This window comes from Thrips palmi, unplaced genomic scaffold (genome assembly GCF_012932325.1).
Source record: "Thrips palmi isolate BJ-2018 unplaced genomic scaffold, TpBJ-2018v1 HiC_scaffold_18, whole genome shotgun sequence".
In the NCBI taxonomy this organism is placed as follows: Eukaryota; Metazoa; Arthropoda; class Insecta; order Thysanoptera; family Thripidae; genus Thrips; species Thrips palmi.
The window spans coordinates 13,932,942-13,956,399 of record NW_023144627.1 but is presented as its reverse complement, the minus strand read 5'-3'; the positions used below and the strand labels follow the sequence as shown (position 1 = coordinate 13,956,399).

Sequence of the window (23,458 nt, the reverse complement as noted above, 5' to 3'; positions counted from 1 at the left end):
CCAAATTCAAGGAAGTTACATGGGTTGTAGTGGTGACAGACTTAAGTAGGCAGAATTAACATTTCCATCCACCGTTACCCTTCGATGGTACATGCATCAGGGAAATCAAGATATGCTCAAGGAAAATTAAAACTTTAAATGCCCCTCCTGAAAAAAAATTCCGAGTGACGTGCGAATAGCAGCAGTTGAAATTTGATTCATTTTCACTTTGCAGTTCGCCGCACGAGTGCGAATAACGCCCGGTGGACGAGCAGACGAAGACGAGGAAACGTCAAAAACGTAATCACTTCATTTAACTTAGTAGTTCATGCTCTGTATTCGTTCATGAGTCTTAGTAGAAACAGAAAATAGAGAAAAACACGTTTAAGACGGCTGGTTCAATGAATGACCAGGTTGATGACAGTGGTAGTCTCAGTCATGAGGAATTGATGAAGCTTACCAGCTCAACTCTGACCAAACTGCTACCTGATGATCCAGTCTTACGTGATTTACCGAATGAAGTCACATTTGAAGAGGTGAACGCTCAAGTGGCTTTACAGTTTGGGCGTTCTATGACAGTTTATGTTGTACGTGGAGACGGTGAAGAACTGCCTATTGTTGTACGTAGCTCGACCATGCATGATAGTTAACATTTATTACAAGTTGTTTGGGCCAAATTTCAACACAAGTTTTTATATTTTTTCATGTAGGTACCTCAAGGGACAGCCACAGTCCTCGACCTGAAGCATGCTCTGAAGCGCTACATGACATTGCGCTTGATGCGTCAGAAGAACTCTCAGAAATTAAGTTGGCGCCACATTTGGCGCTCGCATTGGCTGTGTTTCGAATCTCAACCTTTAAAGGAAGATAAAAAGCTTCTTTCCAGTTATAGTATACATAATCGTTCCAGAGTAGACTTTATTAGAAGATTGCGTGAGCGAAGAAAGTGATGTAAGCAATTTACTTTATATTACATTGGTTGTGCAGTACCGTATGGAAAGACTCTTGTCAATTTTTATTTTTATTTATATTGATAAAAGAAGCAAAGACAGTAAGTCAGTTGACTCAGTTTAAACATGAGGTGTACTGTTGTGAAAAAACGTCCTAGATTGTCCAGTTAGTCCATTTCAAAAGTCGCGGCATTGCAGCAGGCATGACAACACTCTGCATCTATAAAATTTCACATGCACCTCGAAAGTGTGGAAATGGATATCCGATACCTTAGATTTTTTTCGGATGATTTCTTGTAGCTTAAACTAAGGAATTCAGCATTTTCGAACAGAATGTGACTCTTAAACTTAGATGATTCTTGCCCTTCGTTCTGACTTTCATGTGCTGCTGTTGGTGCGACCTCCCCTCTCCCCCCACCTCCCCTCATTTTATCGTCGAGTTTGGAGTTTTGGCGTATGTAGTGGCGTCCGGCTTTGACGTTTATCTCTGTTTTGTAGGAGTCTTGTGTGAAAACCGAGCTCACGAAAGCTGAAAAATGAGTCGCAGAAGACCTCATGATGACGACGACGGTTATGGTTCGTACAAACTGTTGTAATTTTCTTCTTTTATTGTCAGCTTATAGGTTAGCTCTGAGTATTTGTCATTGTTTTCCCAATACCTCTTCTCTTTGTGATTAGAGATTTGTCCTTGTCTGTTACGTGAATAAAACGAGTCTAAATTTTTTATGCGGACCTTTAAATTACCTCTGCATATTTTCAATATTTATTTATATTTATGTCATGGTTCCTACCAAGTTGCCTCTGATGATCAAGCCAGCGATAAGTGATGATATCCTTAGCTATTGCAATGTCACTCAGATCCATCATTGACATGGACTTTTGTTTTATCATTTCCACAATTTCATGCTCCTACACTTTCTTTACTATACTTTTTGTTTCTTCAAATGATAGAGCGTGCTCACCGCAAGAGGAGGAGGGTATCAGAGAACCAAGAAATCGAGGATCGCTTGGAGACTCTTATCCTCCGAATTGGAGAAAAGGTTCCTATATTTTATATTTCATGATTTCTTATTATCATATGCTACCTCTGAAACTGATTTCTTATATATGTGCTCCTTTGTTGTTCTAGAGTACTGCCTCGTTGGAGAGTAATTTGGAAGGACTAGCAAGTGTACTTGAAGCTGATTTGGCCAGCTTCAAGGCCAAGATCCTCCGTATTCTTTCAGAATGTGCAATCAAAATGCCGGAAAAGTGCACTGTCTATACCACATTAGTGGGTCTTCTGAATGCCAAGAATTACAATTTTGGAGGAGAGGTAAAGTATCTGTATTTGTGTCATGTGCTGGTGACATTGCTCATCAATCTAGCCAGAACAATCTTTTCAATGTTGACTTCTATTCCAGTTCGTCGAACATATGGTCAGGAACTTTAAGGAGGCATTGAAAAACTGTCGTTGGGACGCCGCTCGATATTCTCTTCGGTTTTTGGCAGATCTAGTAAATTGCCATGTTATTGCTGCAACTTCCTTGATTCAATTGCTTGACAACATGGTTGATGTTGCTAAAGAGGAGGGTGTCCCCAATGTGAGTACATGTTCTTTACGTCTACTATTTCGGAATCAGGAATAGTGAAGGTACAACAACTCCTTTGCTTTCTTGCAGGTCCGCAAAGATTGGTATGTTTATTCTGTCTTATCGGCCTTGCCATGGGTTGGCAGAGAATTATATGAGAAAAAAGAATCTCAACTTGAAATGCTTCTGGTTAAGATAGAGGTTTTCCTTAACAAAAGAAGTAAGAAGCACCATACAGCTTTGAGAGTTTGGTCTCAAGATACCCCACATCCTCAGGAGGAGGTAATTGATCATAACCTTGTTTTTATGTGTTTTGCTGTGTTGTAAGGCACAGTGCTTTTATGTGTCTGTCCTTTTGGCTTCCAGTACCTGGATTGTCTGTGGGCTCAAGTCCGAAAGCTGCGTCAGGACAACTGGGTTGAAAAACACATACCAAGACCATATTTGGCATTTGACAGCATTCTTTGCGAAGCTCTGCAGCACAACTTGCCTACTCTCCTTCCTCCTCCACATGATCCTAGCTTTGAGTACCCTATGCCTTGGGTTGTTTTCCGAATGTTTGACTACACTGACTGCCCAGAGGTACTATAATTATTCTATGTACTGCCCTTTATTTTATTATTTTTACCACCTTTAATTTAAAAAAATACCAAATTATCGGAAATTTGTTGTTTTAGGGTCCAATTTTGCCTGGGGCCCATTCTATTGAAAGATTCCTAATTGAAGAACATTTGCATCAAATATTAGAAGTGAATCACCTAGAAAGGAAAGATTGGTAAGCAGCAACACTTTTGGTAACTTTGTATGTGTTTAAATAATTGCCTGTTCTGGTAGTAATTTCAGTGAATATTTCTTCCCACAGTGCTGCTAATTTATTGAATTTTCCATACAAGACAAAGATTCCTTTGGAATATTCTATTGTGGAAATTATTTTTGCTGAGTTATTCCACATGCCCACTCCTCGTTACCTTGAAATCTGCTATGGTTCCATTCTTATTGAACTGTGCAAGCTGCAGCCTAGTACAATGCCGCAAGTTCTAGCCCAGGCAACAGAAATTCTTTTCATGCGCATAGATACCATGAATGTTACATGCTTTGATAGGTAAGCTTATTTTTCATTTATCTAATGCTGATAGTGTTGTTTAAGTGTAAGTACACATTAATTTCAATGTTTTTCTCCACAGATTTGTTGCATGGTTTTCTTATCACTTAAGCAACTTCCAATTCCGTTGGTCTTGGGATGATTGGGATTTCTGTCTTCAGCTTGATCTGGAGCACCCCAGACCAAAATTTGTCAAAGAGGTGCTGCAGAAGGCTTTACGGTAATATCATTTCACAAATTTCTTTTTGTGGTAGGATGTGTTACTGTTGGCTGCTAGAATGTCATTAGTCTTTCTCATTTTCCAGCCTCTCATATTATCAGAGGATAAAAGAAATCATGCCAGAAGTTTATGAACCACTGTTGCCTCCAAAGCCAGAGCCAGATTACAAATACACCCACGATAATGCTGGTGAGTCTAGAATTTCAACCAGAAGGCATTTGTTTTTGTTGTAGCTTGTGACAATCAGAAATCAGAAGTGCTATGGTTTCGTCCAGTTTTTATTTTGAAGGTTTCCATTTTAAAATTAACAACAGCATTCACTGACAGTCATGTCTATTTAGAAACTATTTTACAATAACAAATGTATAAAATTTAAATTAACAACTGTACAAATTTATTTACGTCCTATATACAGTTTGATAGTTTGAGTAGTCAATTATCTTGCGTCTGCATTGGTTTGCTGCCAATGTCTTACTTGATTTGGAAGTCTACGTATTCCTCTTAAGTCTGAATTGCTTTGAGGATCAAAGTTTTCATTTGGGTAATCTACTCGTTCTCGTCTCCTAGGTTTCTGATTTTTAAGGTATGACTTACTCTGTTGCGTATGAGAAGGCTTTCTTTTCCTTGATATTGAGTATGTCTTACGACTTTCAATAATGGACGTTGGGTCAACCGATGACGCTGTTGTTGTGTGATTTGATCCCCGTCTTTGTTGGTAGTAATCTTTATAGCTGCTTCTCTGCCGCCACGGACGTCGTGTGCTGGGCCTCCACGGCTTTCGAGTTGTGGGGACTTCTGTGCTGAGAGAGAGATTTTTCAGCAATTGAGAGTAGCTTTCTGTGACGTGTTTCGCTTTTCCGTTTATGTGATTGGTGTGCCCGTTGACGATGGAGAAGGCGAGTGGAGCGCTCGTGCTTCCTGACGTGTCGGCGCCGTGTCCATATTCGCCCCCGTTGGGCAGCTCGTTGGGCAGGACGTTGTTGGCGGCCTCGTCCCTGCTCGTGAAGATGCGCCTGGTGCTGGCGGTGGGCACGGCGCTGGTGCTGGACTCCTCGTGCTCCGTGTCGTTCTCGCGGCTCATGACGTCGATGCTCTGCTTGACGGACCGGAGGATGGTGTACTGGTACGTTGTGGCGTCGTCCTGCCGGAAGGGGTCGGCCACGAGCGTGCTGGCCACGGCACTGGCGGCGGACGGCTGCTTGGCCTCGTCCTTGTCGTCCTCGGAGGCCACGAAGAAGGTGATTTGCAACGGCGACGACGGCGTCGACACTTCGGGGCTGGGCGTCCGCGTGTGGAGGGTGGTGGACAGCTTGCCCTCGGTGGCGTTGGCCACGAGCGAGTACGGGCCCCGGGTGGGGTTCTCCGTGAAGAGCCTCGTGCTGGTGAGGACGGCCTGCGTGCCCGCGTCGCCGCCCGAGTACCTCGTGGTGAAGGTCTGCTCGTCGGGCACCGTCGTGTCCTCCGTGGGCCGTACCGTCGTGACGCGGACGCCGTTCTCCGTGAAGATGTCGATGTACGTGGGCACCTTGGACGTCATGACCTTGAGGATGGACATCTCGAAGTCCTTGCCGTAGTGCGGCGTGAAGAGCGGCACCGTGGGGGCCACGCTGCTGACCAGGTGGGGTGGCGCGCTGGGCCTGGTGCTGGGCCTGGTGCTGGGCCTGGTGCTGAGCCTGGTGCTGGGCCTGGTCACGACGGCCTGCCCGGCCGTGGTGCCGCGGACGGTGGCGGCCGGGTACTCGGAGAGGTACTCCGTGGGGGCGGGCGTGGTGGCGGACGCGGCCAGCGCCGGCAGGCTGCTGCTTCCGGTGCTTCCTCGCGGAGCCTCGGGCGTGTGGCTCGCGTCGCCCGCGTCCTCCTGGGCCGGCGTCGGGTACACCTTGGTGGGGCGGCCGATCTCGTAGTAGTGGCTGGCGGGCACCTTGTTCTTGATCTTGAACGGCAGCTTGCCCTTGGTCTTGGTGGGCCGCGTCACGTCGACCGAGTTGGGCGTCGTGAACGTGTAGCCGCCCGAGATGCGGTAGACCTGCGCCTGCGTGGTGAGTGCCGGCGGCGCAGACGGCGTGGCGGGCCGCGACAGCGTGGACGCGGACGAGGGCAGGATGGTGACGGTGGGGCCGGACTCGGGGTCGGCCGGAAAGCGCAGCGTGGTCGGCGCGTGCGTAGCGGGGCGCGACGTGGCGGTCGGCACGACGGACTGCTTGGTGGCGGACACGTACGGCACGCGGGTGTCGGTGCCGTCGCGCGCCGGCGGCAGCTGCTCGTTGATGGAGGTGGGGTAGTGCGCCGGGCTTGGCGGACTCGGCTGCGTCGCGGGGCTCGTCTGTCCGATGTGCACCGTGGGCGTGGCGGCGTGCGCGAAGCCGTGGGGCAGTCCGTGGGGCATGCCGTGGAACAGCGGGTCGGGCTGCGAGTACTCGTGGTACTGCGGCGACGGCCGGAAGGACTGCGGCCGCGACGCGGTGGGCGCGGCGCCGCCCAAGACCCCCGCCGTCGTGCTGGGGAACTCTGTCTCCGTGGTGCTGCCCGCGTACACGGGCACGCCGCCGCGCACGTAGAAGTGGTGGTGCAGGTGCTCGTGCACCCTGGTCGTGGTGGGCGACGCGCTGGTGGCGCGGCCGACGGCGTCCGTGCGCTGCGTCAGGGCGTTGTTGACCTGGCCGCCGAGCGCGCTGGCCTTGGCCAGGGCGTTGGCCTTGGCCAGAGCGTTGGCGGCCAGCTGCTGCAGCGGCAGCGTGTCCGGCTCGGGGTTGACGCGCAGGATGAGGCCCTTGGGTCGCAGCTCGCGCTGCCGGCTGACGCGGCTCTCGGCCCGCAGCCCCGCGCGCAACCCGCGCGTCGACGCCGGCGGCTCCCACTGGCTGAGCGGCGGCAGCGCGGGCACGATGGGCGTGACGCTGAACTGCAGCTCGTAGCAGGGCCGGTGGTCCGCGTTGGGCCCGCTGTGGCGAATCCGCCGCACGCTCCACATGGCCTTGATGCTCTCGCCTGCAACAGTGGAACAGGGATTGTGCCGTCACTGTCACCCGGCGCCGCCAATCCAGTCACTTCCTTCCGGAAGGATGCCGCGCCGGATTTGGCGGCCCCGGGGGGTCCTTGAGGACGAGCAGGACGAGCCGGCCGGCCGGCCGGTCACGGTGGCGGCGGGGCGAGGACGCGCAGCGCGCCCATCGGCCACGCCGCAGCGCCGCACCCCTCCACTTACCGTTAGGCCCCGGCAGCTCGGCGGGGCAGTCGACGCAGCGCTCGCCGGGCAGGTCGACCTCGCGGAAGACGGGCTTGCCGTCGCGGTCCGCCACCAGCAGGCCCCGGGCCAGGACGCGGATGTCGCTGGGCTCGTCCAGGGCCGCCAGCACCTCGGCACCTGCGGAACGGAAGCACGGCGTCGTGGGTTGTAGGGAGGAGTTCGCGCCGGTCAAAGCAATGGCCGAGTCGCATCGACCGCGCTTCCCGGAAGATTTGATAGTGGTGGAGACCAAGACCCTCGTCTCCTTACTGTGGTGCGACGCGACGAAGGGCGCGTCGGGCAGGCCGTCCCAGGTGAGGGCCCGCGTGGCGGCGCGCCGGAGGGTGGCCTCCCAGGTGGGGTCGGCCGGCTCCCCGGCCCCCGCCGTCAGCGCCATCCCCGCGGGCTTCTCGTCGTCACGACGCAGGACGACGACGGGGCCCAGGCTGGTGGCGTTCTGCGCCGACGCGAAGCAGCACGGCAGGCTGAGCGTGGGCGTCGCGCTGGCCGGCGCCGTGAGGGTGGCCGCTAGCGCGGCCGGCGCGCGGGGCGGGCAGCATGCCAGCAGCGCTACCTGGTGGTGGAGTGGAGACGGGCAAGTTAGAAGGGGCGGACCCACCCGGGCGCCTGCGGACTGCCGGGTAGGCACGCCCGCAGCACGCAGTGCCTCGCGGGGCTGCCTATCCTCGAATCCGCGGGCGCCGAGCTCGCCGCCCACCGCGCCTAGCGAACTAGCGGACCGTCGGACGAGGAGAAAATGAACGGGCAATTTGTTTTGCAGCGGGCATTCTGCCGGCAAAGGGATCGGCACGCCACGCCGCCATTGGCGCGGCCGACGTGACGGGCCGAGCCCTGGAGTCGAGACTCCAGCCGCCGGACAGCGCGGCGGCCCGGCTGATTTGTCCCCGCCCTTGCTCCGGGCTGTCGCTCTGTCTCTCTCGCACCAGCGGCGCGACGGGCTTTGTCTCTGAGCGCACTGCGGCGGATTATGCGGGACGCGAGATAGATCATGATTGGGGGAAAGTGACTTTAATTATATTGCCTTCCTTCCGCGGTGCTTTGCCCAGGCTGTGCCTTTCTTACGGCCGGACGCGGGCCGCCACCCGCTGGCTGCGGCCGCCTGGCCCGGCCCGGCCCCCGCCGAGGAGGTGATGAAGAGCAAGAAACAGGTGGGCAGGGGTTCGCGCTGGTCCGCGCGCGCCGCTTGGCTGCCCGCCTTGTTTCCCGTAGTCATGACCACGCACACGTAATGCTGCGTCCGGGCCGTTTGTTTACCTCGCGGCTGTTGGACGCACTTTTCTGCGCTGCTCGGTATTTCTGAAGCAGTTTTCTTTTCCCCCTTGTTTGAACCATTGAGTTGTCTCGAAAGTACTGAAAGTAATGAAACCTCCTCGCCCGTCGCCCTTCATTTTGTTGTTTTCTTTGACTCTCTGCGCTGATTTTGACTAGCTCAGGTGCCCGAACTGCTGAGGTTCAACTTGTGCGGCGTCTGTTTCGTTGTTGTCTTGTTCCCGTTTCCACTCACCAGGACGAAGGCCTTGGCCGGCAGCGCCGTCCGAACCGCCCCTGGTCTCGGCATCTCGCCAGTCTGTCACCATCACGCCTGCATGTGTCTCCCGACCCGAAGGCGCGGACCCCCTCGCACTGGTTCACTGCACTGCACTGGCACTACACTGCACTCCGGTGGTAATCCCAAGGGGCTGCTGCTGTTGAGGCGTATCCAGCACCGCGGACGGGTTGCGGCGGCGCGAGTCTGGCGGTACGGCGCGGCGCGGCTGGCCTGCGGGTGGCTTGCGGTCTCGCGGTACTACGACGGCGTGCTCCGGGCTGCGTGGCGGTCGCGACTGTGACGGGCCGACGAGCCCGCCTGCCTCCGGGCGTCGCGGGGCGTCGGCACGCCAGCGCCGCCCCCACCTGCAGTGCCCTGCGGTACCCTGCGGCCCGCGGGCGCGACGCCCCCCCCCCCCTTTCCCCCCCTTTCGCCTTTCCAAACAGCCGCCAGAGTGTGCATAATGTGCGTGTGAATGTGAGTGTGCGACCTTAGCGCCGCCACTGCAGACTGATTCCGAGAGTCGTTTCCGTCTCTCTCGCACTCCTGAGGCGCACCGCACGGGAGTGAGAGAGACGAAGCGACGAAAACGGCCCGCTGCGATGAAAGATGGAAGGAACGACGCTGGCCGTGTGGTTTATGCATCCGCAGCCGACCCGGCCCGCCGTTCGGCAGCGAGCTGCGTGCGAGCACCACCGCGAGCACCGCGAGGGTCGCGCGGACGTCGGGGAGGACGCGACGCCGGAAGCCCCGCTGCGCTCCTACTATGCTAAAAGTGTTTTTCTCGCCATAATTGGAACGCGGTTTGTTTGAAACGCGTGTTCAGCGCCCTGTGTGCACACGTGACCACAGTCACGCTGTCGCGCGCGCTATCTCCAAGCGACCGGGTCGCCCTGCTGACCGCCCCCAGCGAGTCTGGCGAGGTGCTTGTCTGGATGTCTCGGCGGGCCGCCTCGCCCCGGGGGGAAGTTTCCGTCTGCCGCTGCCTCTCCATGTACTCGGCCTTGTTCTCGTCGGCGGGCACGAAGTCCGCGGCCACCCGGAGGAAGAGGACGCCTCCGCCCCGAAGCGCGCCGCATCCCCGCCTTGGGAATACATTTGCCCCGAGTGGACGTTTCCGCCGCCTCTGCCCCTTCACTGCATCGCGGAGCAGACCTTCTACACTTTCCTTTTCGGAAAAGGATAAATTATTTTGCTAAGTTGCGCGCTGTTGGTGCTGCTGGTGCACTGCAGGCGGCGCCAAGGCGGCGCACTGCCTTGTCGGAAGAGGCGCTTACGCACCGTGAAGGGGCGCGGCGACCGCCCACTTATTTTTCACTCGGTGACTTGACAATTGGGTCTGACCGCATGGCCGGTCGGCCCTCTAGTCCGTCCAGCCCCGCCCGCCCCGCCCCGCCCAGTGGGGCTTCCTTTCCCTTATCGCGCGGCCCGCGCGCTCCTTCCTGGGGAGGGGGGGGGAGGGGTGTTGCTCAATGGATTTGATGCAACGGCGCCGCGAATGAATGGGTGAATATTATCGCTGCGCCGCGCCGCGGCCGTCCGGGCCGTCCGCTCCGGGCACGCATGGCTGGCCAGGTGGACGCTCTGGCCCTGCCCCTCCACTGCCGCCGCCTGCACCGCGGACCACCACCGCGGACGCGCGGGAGGTGGAGAGCAAGACGTCCGAAGGACTGTGGATGTCTTTTGGCGGCCCCGGCGTCGACGTGGGAACGAACGAAACGGTCGTGTGTGACTGGTTGACAATTTTTTTTCAAACGGGAATTGGTGTGGTTTTTCTGTCTCTTCAAGTTTGGAACAAATTTTTCTACTTCGGTCTCGGAAGCGGCGTAAGTGTCCACCAGAGTGGCCTTCTCTGGCACCGCGGCGTCTAGTTTGACGGCGTTGTCGTCGCGCTGCTGCCGAGGTGAGTCCTCGGCGAGTCGGTGATGGCGCGGTGAAACGCGGCGCACGATTATTACCGTGGTCGTGTGGCGATTGTTGTGCTCCGCCCCGTTGTCGCTTTCATCCTTGGTCCACGGCCGGCACGGCATGGCCCGGCGTGGCTTGGCCCGGCATTGTCGCGGCTCCCATAGGGCCTCATGCCGCTCATGACATGCCCATGCACGGACGGAGAGAGAGAGAAGGCTACTTGTCGCGAGGAAAGTGCCGTGAAGGGGACGGCTAGCTGCCTGCCTGCCTGCCTGTCTGGCGGCGTCGCTCTGTCGCTCCGGTGGAAGTGACGTCACCGCCGATGGATCTGCCGGCCGGCCCGAAGTGGACCGGGGCACCGGGGCGTCCTGGAGAGGAGGGTCGGCCTTCCAGGCCTTCCAGGTCTTCCAGGCCTTCCGCCCCGCGGGCTATCCGCGTCCTGGCTCGCCGAGGGAAGTCCCAGCGCCGCGCGGAAAAAAAAGATGTCGGAGGCCGCCGCTTCGCCCCGCCCCGCCTTGGTGCCGCGTGCCTTCTTGAGGTGCCGTGCGCTGTATGGCTGCATGCGGTGCGCGTCCAAGGCGAGAGAATTTCCCGTCGCAGTCCGAATTAGATTCTGAAGGTTCCAGCGCGTTGGCGGCCGCCGTCTGTGTCCGGCCAGCGCGGGCCTCGGCCGCCGGTGCCTTCGTCCTTCTGTCCCTCTCGCACCCCGCGGAACGCCCCTTGACGGCGACGAAATCACCGCGGCGCGGCGTCCAGGACTCTGCCGTCGTCGCCGGCGTCCTCGTCCTCCCCGTCCTCCCCGTTCGGCCCGCTGCGGGGGCTTTGTCGCTCTGTCTCTCTCGCACCCCTGCGGGGCGCCCCGTGAGTGCGAAAGAGACGGCGCGACCGTTTCGGGAGGCGCCTGGCGCTTCCGCTGCATTGTGGCGCCGCGCTGCGCCGCGCTGCTCCGCTCGATCGGACAGCCTTTTGCCGCCTCTCCTCGCCGATAACCATCTTGAACGGAAAGTGAGAGTGAGTGGGAGCGCGGCGGCAGCGCGGCGCGGCGGGTGACGGTGCACCTGTCGTGTCTCCGCTGCTGTGCTACGCGCGCCGCGCTGCTCGCGATGCTGACGTCTGACGTCGTCAACACGAGCAGGGGAGGAGGACAACACCAACCAAGTCCAGCACCTCTTGTTGTGGTTGTCTGCGAAGGGTTGTTTTCGTACTCTGACGGAAGATTGAGCCCACTGCCTGCTGTCTGCTGGGACTGGACCGCGGCGGTCCGAGCCATAAGGCACGCGACGGGAGCCCCTTATTAGCCCCGTGGAGGTGTGAGTGTCTGCCTGTCTGTCTGCCTGTCGGGCCGGCGGAACAGGACGGCAGGCCTGGGAACGGCCGGCGGGGCTGCCGCCCGCTGCCGCCGGCAAGGACTCCCGCATACTGCACACTATAATCTGATGGCACCCGCCGATGGCGGCGGTGCTCATGGGGCTCATGAGGCCCGTGCGCCCGGTGCTCGGTGGTCGTATTTCGCGGGAAGCGACACGGCATGTCAGGGCTGCTCGGCTTTCCCTTGCTTGCTTGGCGCTTTGCCTGGCGGAACGCGTTCGCTGCAGTGTGCTGGACGTGTTTATTTTCCTCCGCTAGCCTCAGGCTCGGCTTTACTGCGCGCTTCGCTCTTCCGTGGAGCCCTGCCCGCCCGCGGCCTGTGAATGCGGACACGCGTCTTCTGGATTACCGTGATGGTTTCATAATCTTGGGAAGTTTTTCGGCGCCATCGGTCGCTTCTGGTCCGCGGGCGCGCGGCTGAGCTCGCTCGCGCCTGTCTGGTGTGTGAGCAGAGGGTGCCGCCGGCGTCCCTGGGGACCGCGTCAGCGAACTCCAAAACCCGCGTCAAACTGTCGGATTGGATTCGGAAACGAGTAGCCGACCCCCTATTGTTTTGGCAGCGCAGGGAAAGCCCGTGTCCGTGTGCCCGGGGGGCGACGTGTGTGGGGCCGCACACACACATTCGCACTCTGCACTGCGCGTGGCTGTCGGTGACATAAAGTTGATGTCGTCCGCAAAAGAGGTGCCAGGAACCGTAGCAAGCGAGCAAGTGGTTGCGCAAGGTGATTCTCCTTGGGATGCTGCCGCCTGGGCGTGGAGGGCGTGCAGGGCGTGCAGGGCGTGCTCACCGCCCTGGCGGGGCGGGGCGGTGCGACGGGGCGGGCGTCTGGCCTGGCGTGGCATTGTTGAAGGCACCCACCGCCGTGTAATACAGCAGCGCCCGCGTTCGGAAGTCACCGCCGCCTCTGCCGCCCTCTGCCCGCCTCCGCCTCGTTCCCCCGGTTCCCCCTTTCCGTCCTTGTCGCTCTCACCGGAACGCGCGCGGCACGCACGCGGCACGCACGCGGCACGCACGCGGCACGCACGCGGCACGCACGCGGCACGCACGCCGCACGCACGCGGCACGCACGCGGCACGCAGAGGCCCAAAAGAGGCGCATGCCGACGCCGGCCGACGCTAATGCGCCGTGCATCCCGGTGTGGCGGGGGGGGGGGGGGGGGTGGCACCCCAAGGTCTAGATCGGTCTTCTTGAGGGACCGGACCGCGCGCCAGGCGGGAAATGGCAACCCGGCCAAACGACTCTTACAGTGTGCCCGGCCGGCCCGGCCGGACTGTTGCACCTACACTGCACGATGGAGTGAGAGACACGGGGCGACGAAGACGACTCTCGAAATGGGTCTGCTGGAGCAGTGGGCCCCGCGATGGAGAAATGCGGATGGCCGTATCGGGCTCGCCATCTGCACAGCCCGCCAGCCATGCCGCCAGTTATCTGCCGCCAGTGTCGCTCCGTCTCCGTCGCACTCGCGCCGCTCTCCGGGGAGGTGCGAGAGGGACAGCGCGACGACGCGCAGCCGGGGGCGGTCGTTGCTTTTCGGCTTTTAGGTTGCCAAAATAATCGCGGGGCATCTGGGAGGAAAGCGACAGCAGCGACAGCTTGTCGTAAGCGGGCGAAGCGGGCCGCCCCGCTGCACTGTAGGCGGTGCAGCTCGGATATTCGCCGAAACGAGTGCTGGCGGCAGGTTCGGTGGTTCGAATCCCGCCGCCGTCGGCACATGCTTGTTGTTGTCGTTGTTTGCTGTCTGAGGGCTAGGTCATGGGCCGCGCGGTGGCGTGACGTGACTGCGGGTTGCGTCAGGTGACTGCACGGTGACGGTCTCCGTGACGGTCTCGCGCCGTGCCCCTGGCAGCCCCTGGCTGTGGCTGTGGCGGCGCCCGCCTAGTGTAGCACTGCCCTGCTCGAGGAGAGTAAAGTAGGCTCCGCATCTTCCTCTTACTCCTTTCTTTTCCTGCCGGGCTGTGCCGGGCCGTGCCCTGTGGCGTGGACTCTGTCTGTGCCGTGGGCGCAGTGCCGCCCTCCCCCTGGTCGCGCCTAGCTACGCCCCTGGCTCCTTTGGAAGACCGCATTAGCCCCGCGGCCGCCCCGGCCGGGATTCGAACCCAGGGCCGCCTGTCAGCCTGTCGGGTCGCCGTGTCCCGCCTCGCGCCTGATGGACTTCCCTCCGCGCCGCGCCGCCAAAAGTCGCGCCTTACGCCACACGTTTTGCTGGCGATTATTATATGCCGGGGGAAGGGGAAGGGGGCGGGGCCGGCGGGGCGCGGAGGCGGGCGAGGCGTCACGCTGGACGCTCATTTACAAAGACGCTGCGGCGTCGCGGCGCTGCCGTGTGACCACGTGACCTTGCGCGGGGGAAAGGGGCGGGGCGGGGAGAGGGGCGGCCCTCATCTTTCTGGCGGTGCGGTCCGTGTGGTGTGCGGTCCTGGCGAGTGGCAGACCTGGCCATGTGAACATGAGGTGTCGGCTCAGCCTTTGCGGGAAGTAAGGATCCTCCCACGCCTCGGAACGCGCCGCGCACCGCCGACGCGAACGTTATTGCTGTTTGATTATGCCCGTGCGGTGCGGTGCCGTTTCAGCCTTGTCCATCCAAAACAAATAAAACGGGAAAGATTCTAACCCGCTGTCTTTTTGTTTTTGTTGGCAGCGTCGCTCCCCGGCACGACGGCCGCCCATCAGATGGTGGTGGCGGTGCGGCAGAAGTGCACCCCCGAGGAGGTCCTCAACGTCCTGGCCGACCTGCCCAACCCCCGGCAGGACGCCGAGGTGGAGGGCGAGGGCGCCTTCAACCCCCTCAAGATCGACGTGTTCGTGCAGACGCTGCTCAACTTGGGCTCCAAGAGTTTCTCGCACTCGTTCGCCGCCATCGGCAAGTTCCACTTCATCTTTAAGGTAATTTTTCTTTTCTTTTTGTGACTTCCATTAAAAAGCAAGTAAAATTTTTTGAGTTGCATGTCAAGTAATGGCCTGTATCCTTTTCCATTTTTCAGTCTCTCGCCGAGTCTGAGGAGGCCCAGATCTGCATCCTGCGAAATCTCTTCTCCTTGTGGAAGAACCACCAGCAAATGATTTGTGTGCTGATTGATAAAATGCTCAAGCTGCAAATTATTGAGTGTTCTGCCGTTGCTAACTGGATCTTTTCAAGAGAGATGCAGTCAGAGTTCACCAAGTATGTCCTTTCTCTTTCTTATCTTTAATTTGAGTTTTTGCACATTACAATTGATTACCAATTCATGTCTCTATTTCTCATCTACAGGGTGTATATATGGGAAGTCCTCCACCTGACCATCCGAAAAATGAACAAACATGTTTCAAGACTACAGAGGGAACTGTCAGAAGCAAGGGACAAAATTCGTAGACATGACAGTGATAGTGAGAGCGAGGATGACAGGAAGCGAAGGAGGGAAGACCATGATGAGAAAGATAAGCCATCAGAAGAAATGGTTGAGCGAATGGAAGAAAAGCTGGAAGCTGCCCAAGCTGACCAAAAGAATCTTTTCCTGATCATTTTCCAGGTTTGTTCATGTGCTGGGCTTGTTATTCCTTGTCCTATTATTTGAGGATTAATTTCTTTATTATTTCCCTTTGCAGAGATTTATCATGATTTTGTCTGAGCATCTTGTCCGATGTGATACCGACAACAAAGACTACAACACCTTCTGGTACAAATGGACCATTGGCCGTCTTCAACAAGTATTCCTTGCTGTAAGTAGTATTGCACTCTTAAATCCCGTTTATCTACTATTATTGTTAATCTAACTGTGTGTGTATTTTTTTTTTCTGTTTAGCATAATGAGCAAGTCCAGAAGTACAGCTCTACACTTGAAACCCTGCTCTTCACACAAGACTTAGATTCACATATCATGGACGTATTCCATCAGTTCACATCACTGAGGTCATAGTTTTGCATTCCTACTTGTGTGGTTTGTTTCCAAAGTGACATTTAAATTCATATAAAATAAAAATGAAACATCTTGCTCTCAAAGTCAAATTAATTGAGAGAGAATTATTTGTAAATATTATATCAAGTTTAATGAAATGGCTGAGAATTGTAATGGTATGTTCTCACTATTGGACAGAGAAGTGCTTTCACCTTCACAACTGACTGAGCAGTTGCCATTAAAATGGCATGTTATATGGAGTAAAAATTCATGTAAACTGACTATTGACCATGTAGGATCATGTACTATGGTTGTTGCTCTCCTTCATTTTATTTTAAGGTCAACATTAGCTGTGGCATGTTTCTTTATTGTAAAATGCAGTACTGGAATAAAAAGCAGCTATATAAAATATTGCATCTTTTATTAAAAATACTAAATCCTCTTCCACCATTATGACAAATTGCACGAGCTTGTAAAAAGGACATATCACATGTATCAGTCTTTAACGCAATCAGATTGCTAAAATTATTCATGCACATTAATTGCCCACTGAATTTTTAGTTGCCGTGTTTCTTGATGAGGGCCAGCAAATCTTCAACATCATTCTTGGAGCCCAGGAACACAGGTGTACGCTGATGAATCTGTTCAGGCACAATGTCCAAAATTCGCTTGCTTCCATTTGATGCCATTCCTCCTGCCTGCTCCATAAGATATGACATGGGGATAGCCTCGTACATGAGACGGAGCTGCAACAAGGGACACATGGCAATTCAATTTAAAATCTGAAGTCTTTTTATTAACTGCCAATTTATTACTTAGCGACATACCTTTCCCTTGGGAGCATCCTTGGTGGCAGGGTACATGAAGATGCCTCCATACTTCAGTGTGCGGTGAACATCAGCAACCATTGATCCAACGTAACGAGCACCATAGGGTTTACCATACTGAAAAAAAGAAAATACATTCCTTACAATAATTTAAAAAAACAGACTAGAATATAGAAAATTTGATGGAAAAGTAGTATGATTTCTTACAGCGGGATCCTTCTTTTGCCTCACGTATTCCTTAATTGCCTCATCCCACAAATAGGTGTACCCTTCATTAATGCTGTAGATTTTCCCCTTCTCGGGTACCCTCATGTTCCGCTCAGTCAGCACGAACTCTCCAATAGCCTAAAATCCAAAAATCAAACATTCACTCAACATAACGGAGCAGTAAAAAGAAAAGAAGAAACAGACACAATGAGAGAATTTTTTTTCAAAAAGCTTACGGGATCGAGCATGAAACCATTGACACCCTGGCCGAAGGACAGCACCATCATGGTGGCGCTGCCGTACAGGCAGTAGCCGGCCGCCACCACCTCGCTGCCGGCCTTGAGGACGTCCTTGGTGCTGGGCGGGCTGGCGCCGTCGGCCTTCTTGTAGATGGCGAAGATGGACCCGATGGAGGCCAGGCAGTCGATGTTGGAGGAGCCGTCCAGTGGGTCGAAGCACACCATGTACTTCCCTTGCCTCTCGGTCTCAACCTACCAGCGCAACAAAATTAAAAATCGATTGCTGTGTCCGTATCCAATTTAGAAGGGACGGAACAAAACTACCGATACCCACCACGATGGCTTTCTCGTCCTCCTCGCTGACCAGCAGGCAGGTGGTGAAGGACGACTTGAGCATGTTGACGAACAGCTCGTTGGACAGCACGTCCAGCTTCTTGACCTCCTCGCCCTGGACATTGGTGGAGCCGGCGATGCCGTACCTGAGGGAGGGGCACACAGCAAAGCGGAGCCACTTAGTACTCTCGGCGATGTCGCACCGTCCTTCCATTCCCTCTCGGGATCAGCCCCCCCCCCCTCCCCCTCTTTTTTCCGCACACTCGTGCAAGCTGTGCACGCGGGCCGGAGAGCGCGCACTGCAACTTTCACATCAGCCCCCCCCCTCCCCCACCCCCTGCCCGTGTCATAACAGTGCGGGCTGCGGGCCGCCAATCGGCAGCGAGTGACAAGACGAGTCCAGTCGAACGCGGCAACGCCGGGCAACGCGGCCACAATGCCCCATCGACGCGCAGGTGCAGGCGGAGGCGGCGGAGGCCGCGGCCACGCGCAGCCACCGGCCGGACGGGCCAGGCCGCCGTTGCCCCATCATCGCCGATAAGTGCTCCTGTCCCTCTCGCCCCCATGCGGCGACCCACTGGGGAGCGAGAGAGACAGAGCGACGAAGCACCGTTCGGCATCAGTACTGAACCCATCGTGGTGCAATGATCGGGGGCGTCGGGTCGGGGAATGACAGGGGCGGCCAGGGGGTGCGAGGGTCAACAACAACAACAACTCCCCCGCACCGCAGTGACGCCGGCCGGCTCTTCGGCCACGACGGCCACGGCCACTGGCCTTCTATCGCCGCCGGGCCCTTATCTCGCAGACTAGAGGCTGCGCTTGTTTGTCTCGCGCCTTCCACAAGTTCAAGTTTCAAAGTCCGCGTCTGGGCGATGCGGCGCGGGGGTCTGGTCGGTCGGATCCGAGATGAGCAAACACCGGCCAGCAGGTGCGGAATCCTTTCCCGGCGCCGCGGGGCGCGGAGCGTGGGGCGTGGGGCTCCGGGTGCGACGGCGCGTGGGCGTGACGGGGAAGTCTCGCCTCGAGTCCAGCGGCGATAGTAGCTATCGTCCCGCGAGATAGCGCGACCGTCGTCAAATGTTGTCACAGTCGTCGGGCCAGGCCCTCGGCCAGGCCCCTCGCGGTCAACAACATCCAGCACAACCTGCTTACCGGCAAGGGGGTCATGCAGCGAGGGCCTAAAAATACAGCACGCCGGCCGGCACCCCCACTGCTTAAAGAAACAACGGTGACACAACACACTTACAGGTTGGCGATGCCAGCTTTGCGGACGGCCGAGCTGATGGCCTTGACGGCCGTCTGGATGGAGTTGAGCAGCTGCGTCAGCTCGCCCGTGGCCGTGGGCACCTTCTTCTGCTCGGCCAGGACGAACCTGGTGAGCGTCATGCAGTCCGAGTCCATGACTTGCTGGTTGCTCATGGCGGCGGCCTGGACGGGACGTGGGCTTCAAGACGTGCCGGCGTTGCACCCGATCGAAGCTGCTGCCCGAGTGCGTGTGTGGATGGAGTCGTTGGTTCGGCCTGTGTCGTCTCGCCGGCCGGCGCTGCTTGTGTGCTCGTTGACGAGTCGAGTCGAACCGGCGCCGGCTGCGGCGCGGAGGGGGCCAGGCAGGGGACGGGGGGCGGCGGGGCGGGGGGCAGAGCACAGGAGGGGGCAGGGGGCGGCTACGTTGTTAAAAATAAGACCGCTCGCGCGGAACGCGTTGTTGCTCTGCGGAAAACATGTCATGGTTTTCTCGAAGCAACCAGCACCCCGAGTCGCAGACACTCATTTCGGACCATCTGGGCCGAAAATACGGGGCTTGGGCGAAGCAGGAGTGGGACTGAGTAAAGTGCCGTGCCGGCCTTTCGTCAACGCCAGTAAACATATGCACGCCATTTCCATTCATTAGCTCCACTCGTTCCACTCGTTCGGATTCGGCCGGGAGAACTGGGAATGGGTAAGCACTTCCCTGCGGCACGTGGCCACGCCCCCAGCGCCCGGCACGCAGGCAACCCAACGGGCACGCCACCCGGTTCAGCCGAACAATCGTGCTGGGGCCAGGCACGTCGACTCGCCTGTCCAAATCAAATTTCTGTTTTTATCTGGATAGGGTCCTCGCTCCTGCCTCATTCCCTCTTTTCTGCCTACAGAAGGACCGGTTGATTTGAAAAGCGCGGGTGCCGTGAAAATTGGCAACACTGCTCTGGGCGGCACGCAGTGCCCCAGTCGCACCAACCACCAAACAGCTGACGAGTACGAGTACACACACGTGAACGCCTGCATTTCGTCAAAATGCAGTTCCGTTGACACTTGTACATTTTTGTGCTTTTGAAATTAGTGAGCAAGGGAAAGAAATTTGAGGATAGATCTGCTCTAATAGTTCTACATCTGCGTCCATTCTAAAAGGTTTGTTCAAGGAAACATACACTGCTTGGTTATGTTTTCTATGGTGTTTATATGACATCTAGTGAAACACCACAAAGTTTATGCTTGATTATTATTTGTTCTGTTCCGTCAAGGTATTCTCTACCTCACTATGGGGGAGACATCAAATGATAAATTGCCGTCGCAAGAAATGGAAAATCCGAAAAAGAAACTGCCTCAGAAGAAATACTATCGACAAAGGGCACATTCAAACCCAATTGCTGACCACTGCTTTGACTAGTAAGAATGAACATGGAAAATGGTTTTATCCTTTTCACTTAAAGACTGTGTCAACTTATGAGTTTTGTCTTTGCTTTTCAGCCCAGTCTGTCCTAGTGAAATGGATTGGTCTGAAATGTACCCAGCATATTTTGGTGAATCTTCCTTAGAAGGATCGAATGTGAACAACAGCAAAAGGGTAGAATTTGCTGATGTTGGCTGCGGGTATGGAGGTTTGCTAGGTAATTAATAACGAATCACATTCGTCTATGATACTGTAGACCCTGGAAGTCATACATTTTTCTAACAACATAATCTTACTTTATTTTTCAGTTACTTTATCAACTATGTTCCCTGAGTCGCTTATGGTGGGCATGGAAATTCGAGTGAAGGTCTCAGACTATGTAATGGACCGAATTGCTGCCCTAAGAACACAACATCCTGGGCAGTATCAAAATATTGCATGCCTGCGAACTAATGCTATGAAATATTTACCTAACTTTTTTGAAAAAGGACAAGTAAGTTAATTTTTAGTGTTTAAAAAAAACGCTTAAAAACAGCTTATGTTTGTTAGTAATATACCTTTATAATTTTAAAATTATTTTCAGCTGACGAAAATGTTCTTCTTGTACCCTGATCCCCATTTCAAAAAAGCCAAACATAAGTGGCGAATCATCAATAAAACTTTACTTGCTGAGTATGCATACGTTTTAGCTGTAAATGTAAGTAAAGCTATCCATCTATAGTTTCATATGCCAATAAATTCTCATCATAAAAATGTGTTAATTATCAATTATTTCTTTAATTTAGGCCATTGTGTACACTGTGACTGATGTAGAGGATTTGCACTTGTGGATGAAACAGCACTTTGAAGAACACCCTCTTTTTGAGCCTATAACAGAGGAAGAAAAGGTGGGTGGACACATTTTGTCTGACATTGTGCTTGTCCATTAAGAAAAGCCTACTCCAAATGACATTTTACATTGGACTTCATAAGTATTTGTTTCTTTTCTGTTTCAAGGTATCGGATCCAGTTATAGAAAAACTTTTCTCAAGTACAGAAGAAGGTCAAAAAGTTGATCGCAACAGTGGGTCCAAATTTCTTGCTGTATTTCGTAGAGTTGCTGATCCATATATGTCAAATGATGGATCCTAACATTTAAAACAAAGAAAAATGAAGAAAGAACTAAAATTAATTTGCAATTTAATGTTATGTTTTCTGACAATATATTCTCTACATTAAAAAAAGAAAGATTTTTCATTACCCACCCATTGAACTGGCGAGTGTTTTGAATCTCTGGCGCTTTTTCTGCGAATAAGAGACCGACCACTGTAGGAGTGTTATTCGCAGCAGGTCACAACAAACCAACACAACCATTCATGTCAGTTTAAATACTTTGGCTCAACTTCCCGGGTTAAGACACATGTGTAGTATAGATATTTATTGATTTCTAACTACTTACCTCTGGATGTCATTGCAGTGGTTTCCTCCTGTCTCAGTGTACCGGTACTCGTGACAAGCGAGGTTAGAGGGTACCGGTTGATACAATAGATACCGGTGTCAAACCATGTCCCTTCCCATGGGGGAGTGTAATGTCACTCTCCTCATTCGGCATATGCCGCGAGAATTCTCAGATGATGACAAACTTGAATTCTTACGGCATTTTGGAGCTATGTCAGTGAAGACAGTTGTCGTTGGAGGGGCCAAAAATGAAATAGTTTTCGCAACGTAAGGAAACTCTGAAATTTCTGAATTACATGGATTCCCTCTCTGTTGCTTTAATCTTTGTTTTGTTTACAAAAGATTTCCCACAGCCTCTATGACAAAAGCTGCTCTTCTTAGATTACATCAATTGGAGGTTCTTGGACGTTACCTTATTGTAGAATATGCTCGCAGCTCTGTCTCTATGCCTGTTGATCCAGGGTCTTCTTTTGAGAGGTAGACTCGGATACTGTCTTTTTCCCGTTGAAGTTCTTTGTTTTCACTCAAGATTGTTTGTTGTTCTAATATTTTTCATCTTTTCCCCCCCTTACATTCATAGTAAAACTGAGGCTTCGCTTGATGAAGACAAGAAACAGAGGTTGCAGGATCAGTTCATGCGCCGCTTGGTGTCCTGGAGCAGCAAATTAAATCTTTCCCAGCCACCTCCCAGCCACTTGCGCTATCAATATCCACCCCCAACTCCTGCCACTTTATCAAATATTAGCAGAGCGCTCTCCATGTATCCTCGTCTCTATACCCAGCTCCTTCATCTCATGAACCGTATGAATCTACCTCCTCCATTCCAGGTAGGTTCTCTCAGATGCATCTGTGTACCATTTATTTATCATTATTATAATTTTATACCGCATACACCTTGTGTTTTCCGCCTCAAGGATGGGTACAGAACAAATTCAGCATGTGACCAGTCAACACAGACGGATGCAGTTTGGAGAGAAAAGTCCAGTAGTGAATCTGAATTGGAAAGTGAGGAAGAACAGTTATCAATTACCTCTGACTGCTTACTGTCAAAGAGACCTCCTCCGAGAAGAAAAATAAATCCGATCAAGCGTCCACGTTTCATTAAGCCAACTGTCCCTGTTGAGTCTGCTGCATCTACTTCAATTCCTCTACGACCGGAGGAAGTATTTGAAAAGTCTGAAACTGAAGTGCTCTCCAGGAAGATTGAACTCCGTCTAGTTGGCTCACTTCCTTTAGATAAAGAGGAAAGTGATTTTCCGAATGATCCCTCCACAGCTGACCCAGCTGGGTTTGGTGTGATACATCCTCCTCTTAAGCCTGATAGCAGTGATGGTAACAAAACTGGAGAATCCAGTGAAATAGTCGGTGATAACAGTGTCATAACTGCTGAAGAACTTGCATCAAATAGAATACCTACAAAAGGTTTCTTTATCTTATTCTTACTTATTGTTATTGACCTTGCTGAGCAGTGAACTTTATTTCATTCTCATTTTTTCTTTCTTACCTTTTCCAGACTTGCAGATTTTACCTGTTTTTAAGAATTACTCTCCTGGTGCACCATCCTGCCGCCTTTATGTGAAAAACGTTTCTAAACATGCTGTTGCTAGAGACCTGCACTTCATTTATCGACGCTTCCTTAAATCTTCTTTAGATGATGATGATGAAGCTAATTTAAACATGTCAGTTATTTTTCCTTCTTTGTGTGTGTTTTGCTAAGCTCATTACCGATTTATTATTGCTCTTTGTTTGATTATGCCCTCCAATCAGGTTTGATGTGCGCTTGATGACAGAGGGGCGAATGAAAGGACAGGCCTTTATTACACTGCCAAGTGTAAAGCTGGCTCAAGAGGCTCTCACTGAAACTAATGGCTATATTCTGAAAGATAGACCATTGGTAGTTCAGTTTGCTCGTAGTGCCACTGCTGCTTCAAGCTCGACCTCAACCAATAGGCAGGAATCTTCTTAGTTCCATTTCTTTGTGAAGTCATTAAATTAAATTTATGTCATTCTTGTCATAAT

At 53.9% G+C, this 23,458-nt stretch overlaps 5 protein-coding genes across 6 annotated transcripts; 4 read left to right on the top strand and 1 right to left on the bottom strand.

Moving 5' to 3' along the window:
* The first annotated feature begins 380 nt into the window (after positions 1–380).
* On the top strand, positions 381–929 carry LOC117644729 (U11/U12 small nuclear ribonucleoprotein 25 kDa protein-like). The gene is made up of 2 exons (XM_034384343.1): positions 381–599; positions 690–929. Exons 1-2 carry the CDS (start codon positions 381–383, stop codon positions 927–929), a joined length of 459 nt encoding a protein of 152 aa, XP_034240234.1.
* LOC117645554 (nuclear cap-binding protein subunit 1) lies at positions 793–15,887 on the top strand. Of its 2 annotated transcripts, XM_034385841.1 has the most exons (16): positions 793–930; positions 1,428–1,505; positions 1,881–1,969; positions 2,059–2,244; positions 2,333–2,512; positions 2,591–2,782; positions 2,867–3,082; positions 3,178–3,275; positions 3,363–3,602; positions 3,685–3,822; positions 3,908–4,011; positions 14,513–14,757; positions 14,856–15,034; positions 15,122–15,380; positions 15,457–15,570; positions 15,654–15,887. In XM_034385841.1, exons 2-16 carry the CDS (start codon positions 1,466–1,468, stop codon positions 15,765–15,767), a joined length of 2,394 nt encoding a protein of 797 aa, XP_034241732.1. In that variant the 5' UTR covers positions 793–930; positions 1,428–1,465; the 3' UTR covers positions 15,768–15,887. The 2 variants fall into 2 exon arrangements, with proteins under 2 accessions (XP_034241732.1, XP_034241731.1); XM_034385840.1 differs by lacking the exon at positions 793–930 and having other exon boundaries at positions 1,333–1,505.
* Positions 15,888–16,148: 261 nt separating this feature from the next.
* Positions 16,149–18,924, bottom strand: LOC117645557 (fructose-1,6-bisphosphatase 1). The gene is made up of 6 exons (XM_034385845.1): positions 18,599–18,924; positions 17,354–17,498; positions 17,017–17,271; positions 16,781–16,918; positions 16,574–16,690; positions 16,149–16,492 (listed from the first exon to the last, which is right to left on the bottom strand). Exons 1-6 carry the CDS (start codon positions 18,769–18,771, stop codon positions 16,304–16,306), a joined length of 1,017 nt encoding a protein of 338 aa, XP_034241736.1. The 5' UTR covers positions 18,772–18,924; the 3' UTR covers positions 16,149–16,303.
* A 607-nt stretch (positions 18,925–19,531) lies between these two features.
* LOC117645558 (tRNA (guanine-N(7)-)-methyltransferase) lies at positions 19,532–21,225 on the top strand. The gene is made up of 7 exons (XM_034385846.1): positions 19,532–19,740; positions 19,854–19,998; positions 20,080–20,219; positions 20,311–20,495; positions 20,586–20,699; positions 20,788–20,889; positions 20,999–21,225. Exons 2-7 carry the CDS (start codon positions 19,871–19,873, stop codon positions 21,131–21,133), a joined length of 804 nt encoding a protein of 267 aa, XP_034241737.1. The 5' UTR covers positions 19,532–19,740; positions 19,854–19,870; the 3' UTR covers positions 21,134–21,225.
* Positions 21,226–21,243: 18 nt separating this feature from the next.
* Positions 21,244–23,457, top strand: LOC117645556 (RNA-binding region-containing protein 3). Its single transcript, XM_034385844.1, has 7 exons — positions 21,244–21,359; positions 21,459–21,706; positions 21,782–21,916; positions 22,020–22,266; positions 22,354–22,861; positions 22,953–23,118; positions 23,207–23,457. The coding sequence occupies exons 2-7, from the start codon at positions 21,546–21,548 to the stop codon at positions 23,403–23,405; spliced, it is 1,416 nt and encodes a 471-aa protein (XP_034241735.1). The 5' UTR covers positions 21,244–21,359; positions 21,459–21,545; the 3' UTR covers positions 23,406–23,457.
* Position 23,458: the final 1 nt, after the last annotated feature.